Here is an 18,870-nt window from a genome sequence, read left to right as displayed (position 1 = left end):
AGGGGCGCACCTTGAGCGCCTTGGCCTGGACCCGCTCCTTCTCGTCCCGCTCGAGCCGCTTGACCGCCTCCTCCTCGCGGCCTTCTCCCTCTCTTCTCGACCCCTCCATGACGCCGAGCACCTCGGCCTTCCACCTTCTCTCCCCCTGCTGCCCCGCTCCCTCGTCCTCGACCCTGTCCGCCTCGCTCCACGTCCTCGGCTCCTTCGACAAGCCGCACACGAGGTACAGCGACGCGAGCGGGTCCCGCACCGGCGGCGGCTGGTGCGGCGCCGAGGAGGAAGAGCCGCCGCTGCGCAGGGCCGAGCGTCGCACGTCGGCGGACGAGATGGGCCCGCGGCTCGCCCGGTCGGCGGCCGACACGCCTGATGCCGTGCGCGAGCGCGCCGACCTCGCGCCGCCGCCGTCGTCGAAGCGCAGGTGCGGTGACTCCTGTATGGTGCCGTCCTCGACCGAGCGGGTCGTGCGCGCGCTCGAGCGCGGCGTGCGCGCAGGGCGCTGCGACTCGTCGTGCGCTCGGGCCTGCTCCTGCGGCGGGGCGCCGTGCTGCTGCTCCCGGCGCAGCGTCGAGGCGTGGCTCGTCATGCGACGCACGGCCTGCGGTGCGCTCGTCGCCGCCGGGGAGCGGCGCTGCTGCGCGAGCGAGGGCGGCGAGCCGGGTTCGGGCTCCGGCGCGAGGCCGGGCGGGAGCGGTGGGCGGCTGTCGATGCGGGTGCGGCGCGAGGCGGGCGTAGTGCCCGGCGTCGGGGCGGTGACGTTGAAGCGCGGCAGGGAGGTAGTTGAGGCCGATGCGGCGGGAAGCGCGGGAAGAGGTGCAGTCGGCGGGGCCGACGGCGGGCGACTCGCGGCAGGACCCGGCGCATCGTGCGCCGTCTCCTCGGCGTGTCGGCTGAGGGTAGTGCCGCTCGAGCCGACTCGCAGGCGGCGGATCGAGGGCGACCGGACCGACGAGGCGGTCGAGGCCAGGGCGCGCGAGCGCATCGAGCCGACCGACGAGCTGAGGGTCGCGAACGAGTAGCGCGCGTTGTCGGGGACGATGCGGCGTGTCGGCTCGTCGGTCGTGAGGGCGAGGCCGACGACATCGCGCTCGTCGAGGTCGGCCGCATCTGCATCGACGAGGAGGGTCAGTGCGTGCTCACGAGAAGAGAGCGACGAGGGATTCGGGACGCACGCTCATCGCCCTTGATCGAGCCGACGATACCACCAAGCACCTTGAGCGCCTTGTGCGAGTGCGTCGGCGGCCGCTCGTCGTCGTCGAGCCGTGCACCGTCCCCCTCCTTGCCCTCGCCGCCCGCCGTCCTCCTGAACAGCTTGCCGAGCGACCCTCGCCGTCCGAGGCTGCGCGTGCCGTAGCTCTCCTTCAGCGCCTGCGCGTGCACCTGCGCGCTGTCCTCGCCGCCGTGCCCGCCGCCGCCGCCGCCCTCGCCCTGCGGCTCCTGCGCGACCCACGACCTGCGCCGCTCGACCGCCTCCTGGACGCTGATGAGCTCGACGGTGCCCCTCACGCGGAGGCTCCCGCCGCGCGCGCTGCCCGCGAGGGGCGCCGAGATGCGCTCGAGCTGGACCGACGAGCGCGCGCGGCGGGGCGCTTTGCCCGGTGCGGCGGCGGCGGCGGCTGCGGCAGGGGACGGGGAGGGCGTGGTGGAAGTGCTCGCGCTCGAGGTGGTGCGCGAGGGTCGGCGGACGAGGGAGCGGAAGAAGGACGAGGTCGAGCTGCGGCGGCGGACCGAGGTGTCGAGGGGAGGAGCTTGGTCGGCGGCGGCGGCGGCTCGTGAGCGCGGGCGTTCGGCTGGTCCTGCTTCTTGCGGTCCCGTCTGCCGCGCCGTGTCGAGCGCCGAGTCGACGGCCCACTCCTCGCCGCCGAGGTCCTCGCCGCCCGCCTCGCCGTCGTCGTCTCGCGCCGGCGAGTGTGCCGCAAACGGGTCGTCCCGCCTCGGGTCGAGCGACAGGGTTGCGCGCTTGATGGGCGAGGGCCGCTCGCCTGGCCGGGGCGGCGTCGGGAGGTGGCCGGCCGAGCTCGAGTCGATGGGCGGATGAGGCGGCGACGAGGTGGGCGGCGGCGGGACGAGGTACGGGCTGCGAGGGCGCGAGTAGAGGGCGGCGATGGGCGTGGCCATGGGCTCGCTCGTGCTGCAGCGGCGGCAGCTGGTGCCAGGGCGAGAGACGAGGTCGAGGGGGAGGAAGACCGAGCGGAGGACGAGAAAGCGGGGAAGGAGGACTGAGCGGAAAGGTCTGAGCACAAGGTCACTCTCGCTCGCTCGCTCGACACGGCGTAGGCGAGGTGCTCTGCGAGTTGTACTGCAACGCCCTCGTCGCTAGCCGACGAGGTACTCCTTGGGCTTGGTCGTGCTCGTCAACTTCTTGCTCGGGTCGGCGAGCAACCGCTTGAACGCTCCCTCGGCCTCCTTCGTCTGCGCGCGGTGCCAGGCAGCGTCAGGACGGGGTCGAAGGGAGTGAGAGAGAGAGAGAGAGAGAGAGAGAGAGAGAGAGAAGGGGACGCACGTTGGCGTGGTAGTGCTTGACGGGCTTCCACTCCTCGGCCTCCTCGGCCCGGAGCGGGTCAAACAGGCTCGCGCCGGCGCGCCCGTTGCCTCCCCTGACCATCATGGCCGCCGTCTGTCCCGCACTGCCCGGCGCGCCACCGTTGCGCTCCTGCTGCGCGAGCTGCTGCTTGACCTGGACCTGGACGGCCTTTGCCGCCTCCTTCTTGAGCTCCGTGTCGCTCACGTCCGACTCGTCGTCGTCGTCGTTCTGCTGCGCCAGGCGCTTGTTGCGGCGCTCGATCGCGAGCAGGTTGTCGAGGTAGGTGAGCGACGGGCGCAGCTGGAACGTCTGGTTGACCGGGTTCAGGTGGAGCGCGTCTGGAGAGGGGAGAGCTCGAGGTCAGGCGGGATCGCGCACGGGAAGGGGGTTAAGAGGGACGCACCGTTCTTGACGACGCCGACGAGGTAGCTCGTGACCTCGGGGACGCCCGTGCTCGCGTAGACCATCTTGTCGAGCCGGCGACTCTCCTTCTCCTCGCGGTACCGCTGCTCGTCCTCGTCCTCGTGGGCGCCGGCGTCCTTGCGCCTGCGACGGCCCTTTGCCTTCTTGCCCTGCTGCTCGAGTTCGCGCTCGCGCTGGCGGTCGCGGTCCTCGACGACGCCGGCGGCGTACTTGTGCGCTTCGTCCTCGTTCCAGCGGTCCGGGTGCTTCTCCATGGGCAACGTGAGCTCGAGGTGCTGCGTGTTGGGCTTGTACTTGGCGGCGAGGCGGCCAGCTGTCGGGTCCGGGTCGCGGGACCAGTCGGGGCGCAGTGCGGGCGGGACGAGAGGGTGGGCCGAGTCGGGGTGAGGAGGGCGGTCCGGGTACTGGAGGAGGCACAGCGACTCGAGGAAGTGCGGGGTGTAGTAGACGGGGAGGCGGCGGACGATGGGGTCGTCGTCGTCGTCGGACGCGTCGTCGTCCGGGTCGTGGTCGTTGTCCGAGGCGGCGGGGTCGCGCACGTCGTCGTCGCTGCCCTGTTGGGGCTTTGTCGAGCGAGGGCGCGAGGTCGAGGCTATCGGGGTCGGGTGGATGTCGTCGTACTTGTCGTCCATGGTGTGTGGAGCGAGCTGAGGGCGAAGGGAGATGAGAGCGCGAGAGAGCTCGGAGGGCGGCCAAGCTCGAGGGGAGGCTCGAGGAGCGACTTGAGCCGATGACGGCCACCCTCCTCCTGCCCTCCCACGCTCGCCTCGCTCACCATGGCCGCCTTCCCCGACTACTACAAGATCCTCGGCAAGTCCCACTTCCTCGCCCACCCGCCCTCGCACCCTCCCCTTGCGAGCTCGACCTCCCCCGCAGCCTGCACCGCCTCGTCCCACCTTACCGCGACGACGTGGACCCTCGCACACCGCTCTGCAGCACCTTGATGCACGTGGGCGACGACGCGCGAGGGTCCTGCACCGCGCCCACCACCCACCCCGACCACCCGGCGCCAACCTCGCCGACCTTCAAACAGCCTCGATCACTCTCTCATTCCACCCGCTGACCCTCCCCTCACCCCTGCAGCCGTCAGCGAGGACGCCACGTTCGACCAGATCAAGACGGCCTACAAGCGCGCCTCGCTCCGCTGCCACCCGGACCGCATCCCCGCCGGCCCCGCCAACGACCAGCGCCGCAAGGCCGCCACGGCCGAGTTTCAGTCGGTCGCCGACGCCTTCTACACCCTGAGCGAGCCCCAGCGCCGCAAGGCCTACGACGAGCTGCGCCGCGCCAACTCGTCCCGCTGGACCGACGACGCCGGCGACAGCGGCAACTGGTGGGACTACTTTGGCGCCGGGCGAGCAGGCGGGCCCTCGGCGGCAGGCGGCGCGCAAGACGACGTGTACGAGGACGAGGACGCAGACTCGGCGGCAGGCGACAGGCCCGACCCGGAGCACGTGTTCGGCAACGTGTTCGAGGAGATGCTCCGTCCCGAGGTCAACCGCGCTCTGCCCTTGTGGACCTGGTCCGGCGCTGCAGCAGGCGCGACTCTCGGCTTTGTGCGTCTCTCTTTCTCTCTATCTTCCCTCTCCCCTCCTTCCCCACCCAGAGCTGACCCTCTCTCCCCCTCGTCCACAGATCGCGGGCAACCTCGCCGGCGCCGCCGTCGGCGGCTTTGCTGGGTCCAAGCTGGGCGCCATCCGCGACGCCAAGGGCAAGGCCGTGTACGCCGTCTTCAAGGACCTCGACGGCGCGCAAAAAGCCCAGATCCTCGCCGCCCTCGCGAGCAAGGTGTTTGGGTCGATGGGCGGGCTCGGCGCGGCGGCGGCGGGTGCGGCGGGCATGCGGTGAGGCGGCTCGGTCGGGTCCGTTCGTGGCTCTCGAGGAGCGTGTCGAGCCTCGAGGGCGGCGGCGCGAGGCGGCGAGGGGATCGAGCGTCGGCCCTGCTCCCTTTCTCTCTCACTCTCGTTCTCTTTCTCCTGTCCTTCTCTCTCGTCCCTTAGTCTCCCTCTCTGTCCATACTCGTCATGTCGGAACGTGCTGCAATACATTCTAGTCTACGTCTGCAGAACCGGCTCTATCACAGCTCGACGCTCCTGCGCTCAGGCCCTCTCGGCACTCGAGTCGGTCTCGGCGGCGCAGCGATGCTCTGCCCGCCGGCGAGAAGCTCGTTCTGTGCGCTCCTGTGACTGCGATACCGTGACTCGAGTTAGGGAGGGCGTCGAGAGAGGGCGAGAGGCGAAAGAGAGAGAGGGCGGGGACGCACTCGACCGCCTTGATGACGACGGGCAACATGCTGCCGGTGGGCACGCCGAGCGTCGCCGCGTTCGGGTGCCCGCACGCCCTCAGAAAGGCGCCGATGGCGCCGCCGTGCGCCGTGATCGAGATGTAGGTCGACGTGTCGGTCGCGAAGAGCTGCTCGGCGCGAGGAGGGTCAGGAAGGTCGTCACGCGAGGGGGAGGAGCGCTCGACGAGGCAAGAGAACGGTCTCGACGCACGTCGTTGAGGGCTTGCTGCAGGCGAAAGGTCGCCTGGCGGTCCGACTCGCGCCAATCTGGGCTCCATCGCTGGTCTGCGTCGAGAGAGGCGGCGAGTGAGTTGCGCTCGACGGGCAGACAGGGACGACGAGGGCTCACCGTGCTCAGAGAAGGGAACCTCAAAGATGAACGACGGGTAGTGCTTGTGGATGTAGCTCTTGGTCTGCCGCTTGTCGCCTCCAAAAGGGGAAGAACGGGGAGGTCAGGGGGGGTGGGTGCGTCTAGCGACGAATGGACGGGACGCACAGGTATGGACGCCGGTGACCTCGCTGCAGGATCGTCGAGAGCGTGTCAGGGCTGTACGGCAGAGCGAGAGATGCAGGGAGAGGGACGCACCGCAAGCTCTCCTTGACGACCGGCGCGATCTTCGAGAACAGCAAGTCGCGCCACGTGATCTCGAGCGTCGACATCGCCCTGCTGAGCGGGCTCGAGTACAGGCTCTGCGGCAAGGGCACGCCGGCTCGAGCCTCCTTGGCCCATGCCGCCGTGTTGCGCTCGGCTTGCGAGACGCCGACGTGCGTCAAGAGCGGATCGGGTCCCCACTGCGAGCGAGTAAGGGGGTCAGGGGTGACGCACACAGGCTCTTCGAGAGATAGAGAGAGTGAGACGCACCGTCAAGTTGCCGTCGCCGTTCAGCATCGACCAGTAGCGGTTCCACTCGCTCGAGCCGTGCACCCTCTCGGCGACATTGTGCACGCCCTCGCCGTGCCGCGCGACGTAGAACACCTTGTACGCCGTGTGCTCATCGGCGTCGCGGTTGAGCTCGTCGACGGCGTGCCGGAAGGAGGTCCATCGTGAGGGCGAGCGGTCGATGAGGCCGAACGACGAGGTGAGGGGGTCGAAGCCGGACGAGTTGAAGCCAGGGAGCGACTGGACAAAGACTGCGGTTCGCGCGTCGTGTTCCAGAAGGTCGAGAGGGTGTAGGAACGGGCAGAGGAAGGTGGACGAGAGCGACCGGTCAGTCCGGAGCCCTCGCCGAGGAAGGGGAGGGGAGAGAGGTCGGCTCGAGGACGCACAGTCTTGCACGACGGTGTAGTTGGTGGGCGTGAAGGTCCTCGTCTTGCTCGCGTCGCCTTCCTCGCCGTTTGCGCCTCGCTGGCGCCGTGAGCCGACGAGAAACGGGCTCACCTCCTCGTCGCCGAGGTGGGGGAGAGGAGGGCGACCGAGAGGCATCTGCGAGGCGGCTGATGCGCACAGCGCGAGCGTAAGCAGCACCTCGAGCGACAGAAGCATGGCGGCGGGGCAGGGTGGCAGACAGAGACCGTTCGGCAACAGCACGTTCGGCGGCCGGTTCAGGAGGCGCTCGTACCGCTGGTCGCCCCTGAGGGTCAAGCGTGCAGGCCGAGACGCCGGTACTCCTGTCGCCCTCGTCGAGAAGCAAAAGAACCACCGCAGCTGCCCGCAGGAGCAGATTCCAGCGAGACAAAAATGCATTGGCCGGGAATCGAACCCGGGGCTAGGCAATTCAGTCGAAGCTGGCAATGCCCAATTTTGCCACTAAACCACCAATGCTCGCTTAGGACGAGTTTCTCAACTTGCGTGTACAACATACAAAGAGGGAAAGGAAGGCAAGTAGCGCACGAGCCCATCATTCTGTCCCTGCACCCTTCCTGCTCGCTTTCGTACTCTGCACGGTCACGAACGTCGTCGCCCCCGAGCGTCCAGGTAGTTCGGCGCCGGTGCGTCCTCCGACAAAGAGGCTCGAGCGGCTGGATCTCTCGCTGCACGCTCTCGACGGACGGGGGACGGGGACACAGACGAAAGGGATGCGATGCACGGCCACTCTAGCAAGCTCCTCCAACCCGGCCCGATGAAAGAGACACAAAGACAAGAGCCCGCGAGACCAAGAGAGAGGGAATCACTGCTCCTCGACCGACCCGTCGCCCACGAGCATGGCGTAGTTGATGCGCTCGCGCTCGTCCGTGACCTGGTACGTCTCGATGCGCTCGCCAAAGTCGCTGAGCTGGTACACACGCATGCGGCGGGCAAACGCCGGGTTGCCGTAGCCCGAGTACTGCAAGAGGGAGAAGGATCAGGTCAGTGCGAGGCCCGACGACGACGAGCCGGGGGCAATGAGAAGGAGAGAGAGAGGGAGACGCACAGTCGCACCACCGCCGAAGCAGATCCAGACGCCCTTGACGCGGCGGCAGTCGGACGAGATGTGGCAGTGGCCGTGCGCGAGCACCTTGACCTCAGGCCGGCCCGTCGTCGGCGCCGACGCCTCGCCGTCCCAGAAGGCGTCGACGGGCGTGTCGGCGTCGTCGCGCGAGACGGGGAGCTCGCCCTGGGCGAGGATGGCCTGCTCGAAGAAGCGCGAGTCGGTCTTGCTCGCGCCGTCGCCCTCGAGGCGTTGGCCGATCCGCAGGCGCTTGCCCGACGGGGCCACGTCGATGTCGGCATCGTACGCCGTGCGGAGCGGGATGTGGAAGAAGACCATGGCGTTGGGCTTGGCCTCGAGAGGGTTGAGCGCCGTCGGGCCGACGGGGACGTCGGTCGGCTCGAAGAAGCCCTCGTCCTCGAGCAGCTCCTCCTCGGCTTCGAGGAGCGGGTTGCTCGTGCCCTGCGCGCCGTCCTCGGCCGTGCCGTCCGAGCCCGAGGTCGAGCCGTCCTCGCCGTACGACTTGTCGCTCGCCGATGAGGCGTCCTCGGCGACGGCATACTCGTCGTCCGACGACGCCGCGCCCTCGCCCTGCGACGAGTACCCGCTGTCCTGCTCGCGCTGCGACGAGTACTCGTCGTCGCCCTGCGCCGCCTCGCCCTGGTCGCCCTGCGCCGCCCAGCGATCGCCCTCGCTGCCCGCCGCCTGCGAGTAACCCTCGCCCTCGCCGCCCTGCGCCGCGTACTCGTCGCCTTGCCCGCTCGGACGGGTCCAGTCGTCGACGGGCGCGTCGTCGCCGCTCGTCGCCGCGTCCGAGTTCCAGCCGTCGGTCGCCGAGCCGTCCTCGCCCGCCGCCGCCTGCGACAGCTCGCCGTCCTCGGCCGTCGTCGCGCCGTCCGTCTCGTCAAACTCGACGACGTCGTCCGGGTTCTCGATGACGCCCGAGCCGTCGTCGGGCTCGACCTCGGTCGAGACGCCGCCGCCGGTGAGGCGGTCCCACCAGCCGTCCTGGCGCTTCTCGAGGTGGACGAGCGTGCGGCGGGCCTTCTTGGTGTCGGCAAAGGCCGAGCGCTCGTCGATGATGTCGGGCGAGGCGTACTCGGCGAGCGGGTCGGGCGCCGACTCGACGGCGACGTCCTCGGGCGGCGGCGTCGCCGGGCGGTGCGGCTTGGGCTTCTTGCCCGACGGCTTCTTCTTGGGCTTCTTGTGCGACGGCTTCTTGGACGGCTTCTTCTTGGGCTTGGCCTTCTTGGGCGACGTGAGCTTTCGCGGCGGCGTGTACGGGCGCAGGAGCGGCTGCATCTGCGAGCTGCGTCCTCGGAACCAGTTGATCTGGTCGGCCTTGAGGTAGTCGTAGCCGGGGTTGCCCCAGGGCGTGAGCTTCTTGGCGTTGGCGTGGCTGTCGAGGAAGTACAGGTTGAACAGGGTCGCGTCGTCGCGAGCGGCCTCGGGCGAGCGGATCGACCGCACGTAGTTGCCCGTGCCGGCGACGTTGGTCGGACCGGCCTCGCCGACAAAGAGCGGAAGACGGGTCATGAGGGCTGCGCGGCGAGAGGGCGAGTCAGTACTGCCGTGCTCGGGTCGGTCGAAGGGGGGACGAGGACGAGATGAGGACTGGGACGCACCCATCTGCTTCTCGTGGTTCAGGTCGGTCTCCTCCTCGTCGTGATTGCCGAATACCACGGTCCACGGGATGTTGCGCTTCCACAAGAGCGGCGCCCACTTGAGGATGACGCTGCGGGCGTCCCACGACTGCGAGAGAGGGTGCGAGGCTGTGTCAGTTTCGCTCGAGCGTGTCGTGAGAAGAAAGGGAGAGGCAGGGAGAGGCAGAGAGACGAGAGCGTACCGTCTTCTGCCCGTTGAGCCTGCGCGAGGAGGAGAGACTGGGTCAGTGACGGCGGCGACGAGGACGGAGCGACGACGGCGAGAGAAAGAGGGACGCACTGGTCACCGCTGAAGACGACCAAGTCCGGCTTGACCATGTCGAGCGCCGTCTCGAGCCACTTGAGGCTGTACACGTCGGCGCCGACGGCCCGACACTCGATCGCGCGCACCTCGTCGAGGTCGCGGCACTCGCCCGGCCCGACCGACAGGTGCAGGTCGGCGGCTTGCAGGATCGTGAAGTTGCCAAAGTTGTTGAACCGGAGGACGGGCGACGGCGAAAGAGCTGCGCGCGAGGAGGGTGTGGGTCAGGCGAGGAGGAAAGAGAGAGAGAGGGAGGAGGACGAGGTGGCAGCGACGCACTCGTCTGCTGCTTGCGGTAGGCCAAGCTCGCGCCGACACGCTTGCCCTTGCCCGTACCGGTCCCGACACGCTCGGTGTCGTCCTCGCCGCCGGACACGGGCGGCTCGACCTTGACGAAGCCCGGCAGCGGGTGGACCTCGCTAGAGCCGTACAGGACGTCGAGCTCGGTGATGGGCTCGAAGTCGCCGGCGCTGCCGTTGCTGCCGTCGGCCTTGCGCGCGGCGAGGATGTCGGCCTGGGGCGAGAGCTTGTAGTGGAGGAAGAGGGGCTTCATGCGGGGCCAGACGCCGTCGCGGACCGAGGTAGACACCTCGACCCACAGGCCGTCGTCGGTGAGCTCGTCGGCGTCGGGACGGTGGTCGAGCAGGCGCAGGTCGGTGATGACGTCGGCCGTCGAGCCCGGCAGGAGGCGGCGGGCGTAGACGTAGAGGTAGTAGATGCCGGCCTGCTTGCTCACGTCGCGGTCGATGCGCTCCCACTTGCCCCTCGCCGCGTCCTCCTTGGCGGTCGACGTCGGCGAGCACACGTCGTACAGGCCGGGCGACAGCACGCACGTCTTGACCTGGAGCTCGGTGAACGGCGCCGTCTTGGCCTCGAGCGGGTCCCAGCCCGACGCGGTCGCGGTGCTGGACGCCGCCGCACCCCACACGTCCCAGTCGTCGTCGTCGGCGTCGGCCCACGAAGACGACGACGTGCCGTCCGCGTCGCCGTAGCCCGAGCCGTCGTCGCCGTCGCCCGTCGCGGCGTCGACCTGGCCCGCGTTGGCGGCCTCGGGCGAGGAAGGGGTGCGCGAAAAGGCGACCTGGTTGGCCTGGTGGCCGAGCGAGACGACGTTGCCGTACGGGCGGTTGTAGGGCGTCTCCTCGAGCTTGTAGCGCGCCGTGAGGAGGGACGCGAGGATGGCGACAAAGGCGAGGAAGGCGACGCGCACGTAGGTGCGGGACGAGGACGGGGACAGCATGCTGCCGTGTGCCCTGCTGGAGCGCCTGCGCCGGGCTGGACGGGCGGGCGACGGCGGAGCTGAGGTGGTCGGGAGGCGGAGCGGGAGGGTGGGCGCGGTCGCGTCGCAGGCTAGAGCCGACAGGTGGTGGTCGTGCCGATAGCTGGTGAGCGCGCACTGAGCCTGCTAGGTCGGACTCGCAAGGCTGTGGCAGTGGGGGAGAGCCGCAAGAGAGCGAGCCTCGCGTTTCCGCCGGTTCGCAACTCCGAGACGGCGCGTCCCTCTCTCGCGAGCAGCGTGCTCTCGCTGGTTCGTGTGCTCGTACTGCACCAAGTATGCAGAGGATCCCAGCCTTAGCAGCCGAGAGGAGAGCGAGAGGGAGCGCTCTCGCAAGTCTTGAAACTCGAAGTTCCCTGCCGGCTATCCTGTCTCCTCGCTCGCGGCACTTGCTGCTGCGCCATCTCGCCCCGCCCAGCTCGTACATAATGAAGCAGGTCCTGGGCGAGATCAAATGAGAGCGAGGGGAGAGAGCGTCACCGACTTATCGGACGAGGCCGACCTGCGGTTCGCTATCTCGACGGCCACGGCTGTGCTGCTCGAGCGTGCTGTACACCAAGCACACCGCACCAGGCCACCCTCTCGCATCCACGCCAACAGAGCACAGCCGAGAGCCAGCTCGCTCGTCGCCGCCGTCCGTCGTCGTCTTCCCCACCTCGACCGCATCGATTCCGCCGTCCTGGGCTTGATCTCCTCGCAGATTCGCGGTGAGCCCGCTCGCCTTGACTCTGTTCTACACCAGCTCACCAGGCCACCCGCCCCTCGCAGCACCCACACCCACCACTCACCCTTAGCCCGCCTCGATCAGCTCCCCGGTCGCCGCCCGCCTCCGTCCTCCCCTCGTTCCCTCGACCTCTTCCCTCTCAAGCCCTCGCACCATGGCCGACGACCCTACTTCGCTCAAGACGCCCATGTCCGTCCCGCTCTCTTCCTCTCCTAGCCCCGCTCCCCGTGCCCCGTTGGCTTACCTCGCTCCTCGTCCGTCCCCCTTCCGCCCCCCTCGCCTCGCCCTCGATGTCGACAACCCGCAGGCCGTCCCGCCCGCAATCGCCCAGTGGCGGTGGCACGCCCAGCATCAACTCGCTCCGCCGCGTCGGCCGCAGCCAGCCCCTCAAGAAGATCCTCGTCGCCAACCGCGGTGTGAGTCGCCGTTGCCGGTCCGCCTTTCCGCCGAGCGATGCCGCCGCCTCGCGAGCTCGACGAGCGCACGGTCGAGAGCCTGAGGTCCAGCTGGACGAGGGCAGGGAGGAGCACGCAGCGCGGCGAGCAGGTCAAGCCGCCGACGAGGACCATCGAGTTGACCCGTCTCTCTCCCTCCCTCCCGCCGCGGCGACTTGCAGGAAATCGCCATCCGCGTGTTCCGCACCGCCCACGAGCTCGGCATGACGTCGGTCGCCATCTACTCGCACGAGGACCGCTACTCGGCGCACCGCAACAAGGCCGACGAGGCCTACATGGTCGGCAAGGGCCTCACGCCCGTCGCCGCCTACCTCGCCCAGGACGACATCATCAAGGCGTGTCTCTCCCTTTCACTGTCTCTCGAGGAGGCCCCGCCAGATGCCGCGTTGCTGCCGAGACGACGACACTGACCCTCGACCTGCTCGCAGATCGCTCTCGACGTGCGTCGCCCCACCGTCCTCAGTTCGCCCTCTTTCTTTAGTCTGACCCCTCTCTGTCGTGCAGCACGGCGTCACGATGATCCACCCGGGCTACGGCTTCGTGAGTCCTGCTCTCGAGAAATCCCCTCCTCCTTGCCCCTCCCGCCCCCCTCTTTCCCTCTCCGCCCGCTCTTCTCCCTCTCCTTCCCCTCTCGATGCCCCTCAGGACGGACAGGGCCGCCGTCGAGGCGACTGGCGAGCGTTGAGGACGAGCTGCTGACTCTGTCGCCGCCCGCAGCTCTCCGAGAACGCCGAGTTCGCCAAGAAGGTCGAGGCGGCCGGCCTCATCTTCATCGGCCCGCAGCCGCAGGTCATCGACGGCCTCGGCGACAAGATCAAGGCGCGCCAGCTCGCCCAGAAGATCCAGGTCCCCGTCGTGCCCGGCACGCCCGGCGCCATCGAGAAGTTCGAGGAGGCCGACGCGTTCGTCAAGGAGCACGGCTTCCCCGTCATCATCAAGGCCGCCATGGGCGGTGGAGGACGCGGCATGCGCGTCGTGCGCGACCAGGAGTCGTTCGAGGGCGCGTTCAAGTCGGCCGTGAGCGAGGCCAAGGCCGCGTTCGGCGACGGCACCGTCTTTGTCGAGCGCTTCCTCGACAAGCCCAAGCACATCGAGGCGCAGCTCCTCGGCGACTCGCAGGGCAACGTCGTCCACCTGTTTGAGCGCGACTGCTCGGTCCAGCGCCGCCACCAGAAGGTCGTCGAGCTGGGCCCGGCCCCGAGCTTCCCCGAGGAGATGCGCCAGCAGCTCCTGTCGAGCGCCGTCAAGATCGCCAAGGAGGTCGGCTACCGCAACGCCGGCACGTGCGAGTTCCTCGTCGACTCGCGCGGGTACTACTTCATCGAGATCAACGTGCGCTCGAACCCCTTTTCTCTCTCTCTCTCTCCCTCTGTCTCTCCCTTGCCCCCTCGCCCCCTCGTCCTTCTTTGAATCACTCGTACTGACTCGCTCGACAACCTGCAGCCCCGCATCCAGGTCGAGCACACCGTCACCGAGGAGATTACGGGCATCGACATCATCGCCGCCCAGATCCAGGTTCGTCCTCGCTCTCTTCCTCCCTTCCTGCCGCCTCGCATCCTCGACTCGGGAGCAGACACTCACGCTCTCCTTCCTGCCGCACAGATTGCCGCCGGCGCGTCGCTCCCCGAGCTTGGCCTCACGCAGGACTCGATCACCAAGCGTGGCTACGCCATCCAGTGCCGCATCACGACCGAGGACCCGGCGAGGGGCTTCCAGCCCGACACGGGCAAGATCGAGGTGTACCGCTCAGCCGGCGGCAACGGCGTCCGCCTCGACGCGTCGTCGGGCTTCGCCGGCGCCCAGATCACGCCGCACTACGACTCGCTCCTCGTCAAGTGCACGACCCGTGGTGCCACGTTCGAGATCGCGCGCCGCAAGATGCTGCGCGCCCTCGTCGAGTTCCGCATCCGCGGCGTGCGCACCAACATCCCGTTCCTGTTCCGCGTCCTGTCGCACCCGGCGTTCGTCGAGGGCCGCACCTGGACGACTTTCATCGACGACACGCCCGAGCTCTTCAACCTCGTCACGTCGCAGAACCGCGCCCAGAAGCTCCTGTCGTACCTCGGCGACCTCGCCGTCAACGGCTCGTCGATCAAGGGCCAGCAGGGCGAGCCCGGCCTGCGCGAGGAGATCCCGATCCCGTCGTTCGTCGACCCCAAGGACGAGACCAAGCCGCTCGACACGTCCAAGCCGTGCGAGACGGGCTGGCGCAACATCATCGTCGAGAAGGGCCCCGAGGCGTTCGCCAAGGCCGTGCGCGACTACCCGGGCGTCCTCATCATGGACACGACGTGGCGCGACGCCCACCAGTCGCTCCTCGCGACCCGTCTGCGCACGATCGACATGGCCAACATTGCGCGCGAGACGTCGCACGCGCTCCAGAACGCGTACGCGCTCGAGTGCTGGGGCGGCGCCACGTTCGACGTCGCGATGCGCTTCCTGTACGAGGACCCGTGGGAGCGCCTGCGCACCCTGCGCAAGCTCGTGCCCAACATCCCGTTCCAGGCGCTCGTGCGCGGCGCCAACGCCGTCGGCTACACGTCGTACCCGGACAACGCCATCTACGAGTTCTCGAAGAAGGCGGTCGAGAACGGCCTCGACATCTTCCGCGTGTTCGACTCGCTCAACTACATCGAGAACATGCGCCTCGGCATCGATGCGGCCAAGAAGGCCGGCGGCGTCATCGAGGCCGCCATCTGCTACACGGGCGACGTCGCCAACCCCAAGGGCCACGGCAAGTACACGCTCGAGTACTACCTCGAGTTTGCGCAGCAGCTCGTCGACTGCGGCATCCACGTGCTCGCCATCAAGGACATGGCCGGCCTCCTCAAGCCCGAGGCGGCGACCCTCCTCGTCGGCGCGCTCCGCAAGAAGTTCCCCGACATGCCGATCCACGTCCACTCGCACGACACGGCCGGCATCTCGGTCTCGTCGATGCTCGCGTGCGCCGCCGCGGGCGCCGACGTCGTCGACGTCGCGATCGACAGCATGTCGGGCATGACCTCGCAGCCGTCCATGGGCGCCGTGTGCTCGGCCCTCGAGCAGACCAAGCTCGGGACGGGCATCTCGTACGCCAACATCCAGGCGCTCAACCTGTACTGGTCCAACGTGCGCCACCTGTACCAGTGCTTCGAGGCCAACGTCCGCTCGTCCGACTCGGGCGTGTTCGAGCACGAGATGCCCGGCGGCCAGTACACGAACCTCATGTTCCAGTCGCAGCAGCTCGGCCTCTCGGGCCAGTGGAAGGCCGTCGTCAAGGCCTACATCGAGGCCAACCAGCTGTGCGGCGACATCGTCAAGGTGACGCCGTCGTCCAAGGTCGTCGGCGATTTTGCCCAGTTCATCGTCGCCAACAAGCTCACCAAGGACGAGGTCATCGAGCGTGCGGGCGAGCTCGACTTCCCGTCGTCGGTCGTCGAGTTCTTCCAGGGCTTCCTCGGCCAGCCCGTCGGCGGCTTCCCCGAGCCGCTGCGGTCCAAGATCATCCGCGACAAGCAGCGCATCGACGGTCGCCCGGGCGCCGGCATGGAGCCGTACCCCTTTGCCGAGGTCCGCGAGCGTGCGTCCCACTCCCTCTCGTCGTCTCAGCCGTCGCCGTCGTCACCGTCGTCGTGCCGTCGAACCTTCCCAAAAACCGCCTCCTAACGCCCCTTTTGCCCCTCCTCCTCGCCCGCAGAACTCGTCGAGAAGTTCGGCAGCTCGATCACCTCGTGCGACGTGGCGAGCTACAGCATGTACCCCAAGGTGTTCGAGGAGTTCAAGGAGTTCACGCTCAAGTACGGCGACCTGTCGACCCTCCCGACCCGCTACTTCCTCGCGAAGCCGCCCGTTGGAGAGGAGATTGTGCGTCCCACCTCTCTCCTCTCCCGGTCACGCGCACGTCAACCCTGACTCGTCGACGTCGCTCCCGCAGGCCGTCCCGATCGACCAGGGCAAGACGCTCCTCATCAAGCTCGTCGCCGTGTCGCCGGTCAACGCCGTCACGGGCATGCGCGAGGTCCTCTTCGAGGTGCGCCCACTCTCCCTCTCTCTCTCTCTAGCCTCTCGACGGTGCAGGATTCGCGGCCGGATGACTGACTCGCTCCTCCTCCTTGCGCGCACGGTCCTCGTCCCTCGTCCTCCCCTCTCCTCGCCCTCGTCCTCTCCCTTTCATCTCGTGACCTTTCACAGCTCAACGGCGAGGCTCGTCTCGTCCAGATTGAGGACAAGTCGGCCGCCATCGACCAGGTTCGTCGCGAGCGCGCGTCGAAGGAGCCCGGCTCGGTCGGCTCGCCCATGGCCGGCGTCGTCGTCGAGGTCCTCGTCAAGGAGGGCAGCACCGTCAAGGCCGGCGACCCGCTCGCCACCATGTCGGCCATGAAGGTGCGTCTCGCCTTTCTCTCCTTGGCGTTCGCGCGCTCGTCAAGTCTCGAGAACTGACTCTCTCCGTCTCGCGCCTCTCGCAGATGGAGACCAACGTCTCGGCGCCCGTCTCGGGCAAGGTTAAGCGCATCACGGTGCAGGCCGGCGACTCGCTGTCGCAGGGCGACCTCGTCGTCGAGATCGTGCACGCCTGAGCATCGCTCTCGGACCCCTCCTCGCGACCCCTTTCCCCTTCTCTCCCCGATACCGCTCGCCTGTCTAGAAGCTTCACCTCGTCCCTCTCTTGCGCGTCCTTCTCTCTTCCGTTCAGTTCGTCTGCGCCTCTCCACCGTCCCTCGAAATCGAAACCTCGCAGTGCCTCTTTCTCTCTTTCTCTCCTTGAGCGACGAGTCGACCCGAGAGCGAGAAGAGAGAGGAAAGCGCGTCTAGTCATTGCCGCGCCACGGTCGAGTCGAGTGCTCGACAGGCTGCAGGGCTGGCTGCGCAGAGTAGAGCCTCGAGAGGGAGGGTCGGGGGAGAGGAAGAAAGTCGAAATGAGGGAAAAGCCCTGGCTCCTTCACGCAAGCTCCTCCTGCCGCTCGCCGCGCTCCTCGCAGACGTCGTCCTCCTCGTCGAGCTCGAGCCAGTCGAGGCACCTCGCCCCGCAGCCTCGCCACCGCACGGGCACGTCCCTCACCTCCCCCTCGCCGTCGTCCCCCTCGCCCTGCACGGCCGCCGCCCGGCCTCTCAGGCGCGCCTCGGACACCCACTCGAGCCGCTCGACGGCGGGGCGGAAAAATACGCGCGCGTCGTGCGGGTGCGCGGGAGAGCGGCACTGGTGCGACGCCGGGTCGAACGGCTGCGTCGTCGGCGGCGCGGCGGCGGCGCCGGACGATTGGCGGGAGCGAGGGAAGAACGAGGTGGCGGGAGAGAGGGACGAGGAGGAGGACGAGGAGCTGGCGGCGAGGGACGAGGGCGGGTAGAAGGTCGAGTGGAACGGCGCGAACAGGTTGCGCTGGTCGAGGAAGGCGCGGACAAACTCGACGCCGCCGCGCACGTTCTGGATGTGGCGCACGGCGGTCGACGACGACGAGGTCGAGGCCGAGAGCGAGATAGGCGGGGCCGGGGACGGCGTCGCGTCGGACAGGAGGATGCGCGTGCACGTCTCGACGAGGGACGGCACGACGCAGTGCGTCACGAGCGGGCCGAGGACGCGCTTGCGCCGGCGTGCTCGTGCGGCACTCGGCGCCTTGCCGTCGCTGTGTGTGCTCGGGGCGACGGGCGGTGCCGGCGGCGGGCGCAGCCATGGATTGGGGTGGAGGGTGAGGTTTGTGAGGTTGTCGAGCTCGAGGATCTCGGCGGGGAGGAACTGGAGCTGGTTGCCGGCGAGGGAAAGCTCGCGCAGGCCGGCGAGGCGCCCGACGCCCTCGGGGAGCGTGTCGAGGAGGTTGTTGCGGAGCGACAGGACCTGGAGGTTGGGGATCGACCACAGGGCGTTCGACAGGGCGCCCGCCGTCAGCTCGTTGCCCGAGAGCATGAGGACGACGGGCACGGCGCCTGCGGCGGCGAGTGACGCCGAACCGCCGGGCGAGCCGAACGCGACGGTCGCCGTGCGGCCAAAGATGCGGCGGGCGGGCGACGAGGGGAGCTTGGAGGCCGGGACCGACTGGGTGCGGGCGAAGGACCGGGACGACGGGCTCGAGGGCGTAAAGGAGCGCAGGGTCGACAGCTCCCACACGGCGTTGGGCACATCGCGGAGCTTCTGGCCGCTGCGGGACGAGGGAAGGCGAGTGAGCTCTCTCCGGGCTCGAGGGACGGCCTGCGCTTGAGAGGGAACGAGGTGCGCACCTGAGCTGGATGTTGCCGTCGGCGTTCTCGACGGCTTTGCCGATGGCGACGGTCCACGCGTTGCTCGACGAGAGGACGGGCGCCGGGACGAACCTCGGAGACCAGCTCGGCGGCTCCTGCTCGACAAAGCCCGAGTCGTCCTGGTCGCGCGCGGCGCCTCGGTCGGAGAGGAACTGGTCGAGGAGGTCGTCGTCGTCTGCGTCGTTGGAGAACAGGGCGGCGCCGAGGGCGTCGGCGAGAGGTTGAACGACCGGGTCGAGCTTGTTGTGGTCGGGGTCGGGTGGGCCAAACAGGGTCGATGACGAGGCCGACTCGGTCCTGGAGCGGAAGGCGCGGCCTTTCTCCTCGTCGGGCGGGCGGTACAGGGTCGGGACGGGGCGAGGGCCGGACCACAGGGCTGGAGTGGTTGCAGAGGTTCGGGGTCGGCGGGCCTCGAGGCTGAACTCGGGGAGGCTCCAGCCGGCGGCCTTGGACGTGGCCGAGAGTGGGTCCATGCAGCCGGGCGAGGTCGGCGCCGTGCGCTGGAGGGCGAGAGATGGGGTCGGAAGGGAGCGAGAGGGCGAGGAAGAGCCGAGTCGGACGATGGCACTGTCGCATTCCTTGACTTTCCTATTCGCACGCTTACTGCGAGCTACTATTCAGCGTCTCCCCACCTCTCGGTGCGGGGCTCCCCCCCGTCCAGCGC

At 68.7% G+C, this 18,870-nt stretch overlaps 6 protein-coding genes and 1 non-coding gene across 7 annotated transcripts; 2 read left to right on the top strand and 5 right to left on the bottom strand.

Annotated features, from left to right (window-relative positions):
- Positions 1 to 2,273: 2,273 nt before the first annotated feature.
- RHOBADRAFT_50952 (uncharacterized protein) lies at positions 2,274 to 3,576 on the bottom strand (the record flags this gene model as incomplete). Its single annotated transcript, XM_018415573.1, has 3 exons — positions 2,274 to 2,409; positions 2,501 to 2,859; positions 2,925 to 3,576. The coding sequence occupies 3 exons, from the start codon at positions 3,574 to 3,576 to the stop codon at positions 2,314 to 2,316; spliced, it is 1,107 nt and encodes a 368-aa protein (XP_018274540.1). The 3' UTR covers positions 2,274 to 2,313.
- Positions 3,577 to 3,720: 144 nt separating this feature from the next.
- On the top strand, positions 3,721 to 4,792 carry RHOBADRAFT_31143 (uncharacterized protein; the record flags this gene model as incomplete). Its single annotated transcript, XM_018412945.1, has 3 exons — positions 3,721 to 3,754; positions 4,028 to 4,500; positions 4,580 to 4,792. The coding sequence occupies 3 exons, from the start codon at positions 3,721 to 3,723 to the stop codon at positions 4,790 to 4,792; spliced, it is 720 nt and encodes a 239-aa protein (XP_018274539.1).
- Positions 4,793 to 4,797: 5 nt separating this feature from the next.
- RHOBADRAFT_50950 (uncharacterized protein) lies at positions 4,798 to 6,711 on the bottom strand (the record flags this gene model as incomplete). Its single annotated transcript, XM_018415572.1, has 8 exons — positions 4,798 to 5,130; positions 5,208 to 5,356; positions 5,440 to 5,513; positions 5,578 to 5,655; positions 5,725 to 5,747; positions 5,815 to 6,020; positions 6,091 to 6,359; positions 6,495 to 6,711. The coding sequence occupies 8 exons, from the start codon at positions 6,709 to 6,711 to the stop codon at positions 5,022 to 5,024; spliced, it is 1,125 nt and encodes a 374-aa protein (XP_018274538.1). The 3' UTR covers positions 4,798 to 5,021.
- Positions 6,712 to 6,907: 196 nt separating this feature from the next.
- RHOBADRAFT_t3 lies at positions 6,908 to 6,990 on the bottom strand. Its single transcript has one exon. It is a non-coding gene; the product is annotated as a tRNA-Gly (tRNA).
- A 239-nt stretch (positions 6,991 to 7,229) lies between these two features.
- On the bottom strand, positions 7,230 to 10,134 carry RHOBADRAFT_33185 (uncharacterized protein). The gene is made up of 9 exons (XM_018413089.1): positions 9,860 to 10,134; positions 9,521 to 9,743; positions 9,423 to 9,441; positions 9,202 to 9,328; positions 8,835 to 9,117; positions 8,132 to 8,183; positions 7,751 to 7,930; positions 7,580 to 7,699; positions 7,230 to 7,492 (listed from the first exon to the last, which is right to left on the bottom strand). The coding sequence occupies exons 1-9, from the start codon at positions 10,092 to 10,094 to the stop codon at positions 7,337 to 7,339; spliced, it is 1,395 nt and encodes a 464-aa protein (XP_018274537.1). The 5' UTR covers positions 10,095 to 10,134; the 3' UTR covers positions 7,230 to 7,336.
- Positions 10,135 to 11,831: 1,697 nt separating this feature from the next.
- On the top strand, positions 11,832 to 16,724 carry RHOBADRAFT_33184 (uncharacterized protein; the record flags this gene model as incomplete). Its single annotated transcript, XM_018413088.1, has 11 exons — positions 11,832 to 11,957; positions 12,158 to 12,333; positions 12,425 to 12,440; positions 12,501 to 12,536; positions 12,714 to 13,328; positions 13,440 to 13,511; positions 13,599 to 15,555; positions 15,673 to 15,839; positions 15,910 to 16,005; positions 16,167 to 16,358; positions 16,442 to 16,724. The coding sequence occupies 11 exons, from the start codon at positions 11,832 to 11,834 to the stop codon at positions 16,550 to 16,552; spliced, it is 3,564 nt and encodes a 1,187-aa protein (XP_018274536.1). The 3' UTR covers positions 16,553 to 16,724.
- Positions 16,725 to 16,766: 42 nt separating this feature from the next.
- On the bottom strand, positions 16,767 to 18,679 carry RHOBADRAFT_50947 (uncharacterized protein; the record flags this gene model as incomplete). The annotated part of the gene is made up of 2 exons (XM_018415571.1): positions 16,767 to 18,106; positions 18,186 to 18,679. 2 exons carry the CDS (start codon positions 18,677 to 18,679, stop codon positions 16,915 to 16,917), a joined length of 1,686 nt encoding a protein of 561 aa, XP_018274535.1. The 3' UTR covers positions 16,767 to 16,914.
- Between the last annotated feature and the right edge of the window lie 191 nt (positions 18,680 to 18,870).

This window comes from Rhodotorula graminis, assembly GCF_001329695.1.
Source record: "Rhodotorula graminis WP1 unplaced genomic scaffold RHOBAscaffold_1, whole genome shotgun sequence".
Lineage (NCBI taxonomy): Eukaryota > Fungi > Basidiomycota > Microbotryomycetes > Sporidiobolales > Sporidiobolaceae > Rhodotorula > Rhodotorula graminis.
Note: the sequence above shows the minus strand (reverse complement) of the source record. Positions and strands in the feature narration are given on the sequence as shown.

What these genes read in the sequence shown, in the direction of transcription:
- RHOBADRAFT_33185 (XM_018413089.1), bottom strand. Translation starts at nt 10,094, where the DNA reads ATGAAGCCCCTCTTCCTCCACTACAAGCTCTCGCCCCAGGCCGACATC. An exon ending in GAACCACGAGAAGCAGATGG is followed by an intron (nt 9,118 to 9,201) that starts GTGCGTCCCAGT and finishes CTCGCCGCGCAG; the next exon opens with CCCTCATGACCCGTCTTCCG. An exon ending in GCTTCGGCGGTGGTGCGACT is followed by an intron (nt 7,493 to 7,579) that starts GTGCGTCTCCCT and finishes TCCCTCTTGCAG; the next exon opens with TACTCGGGCTACGGCAACCC.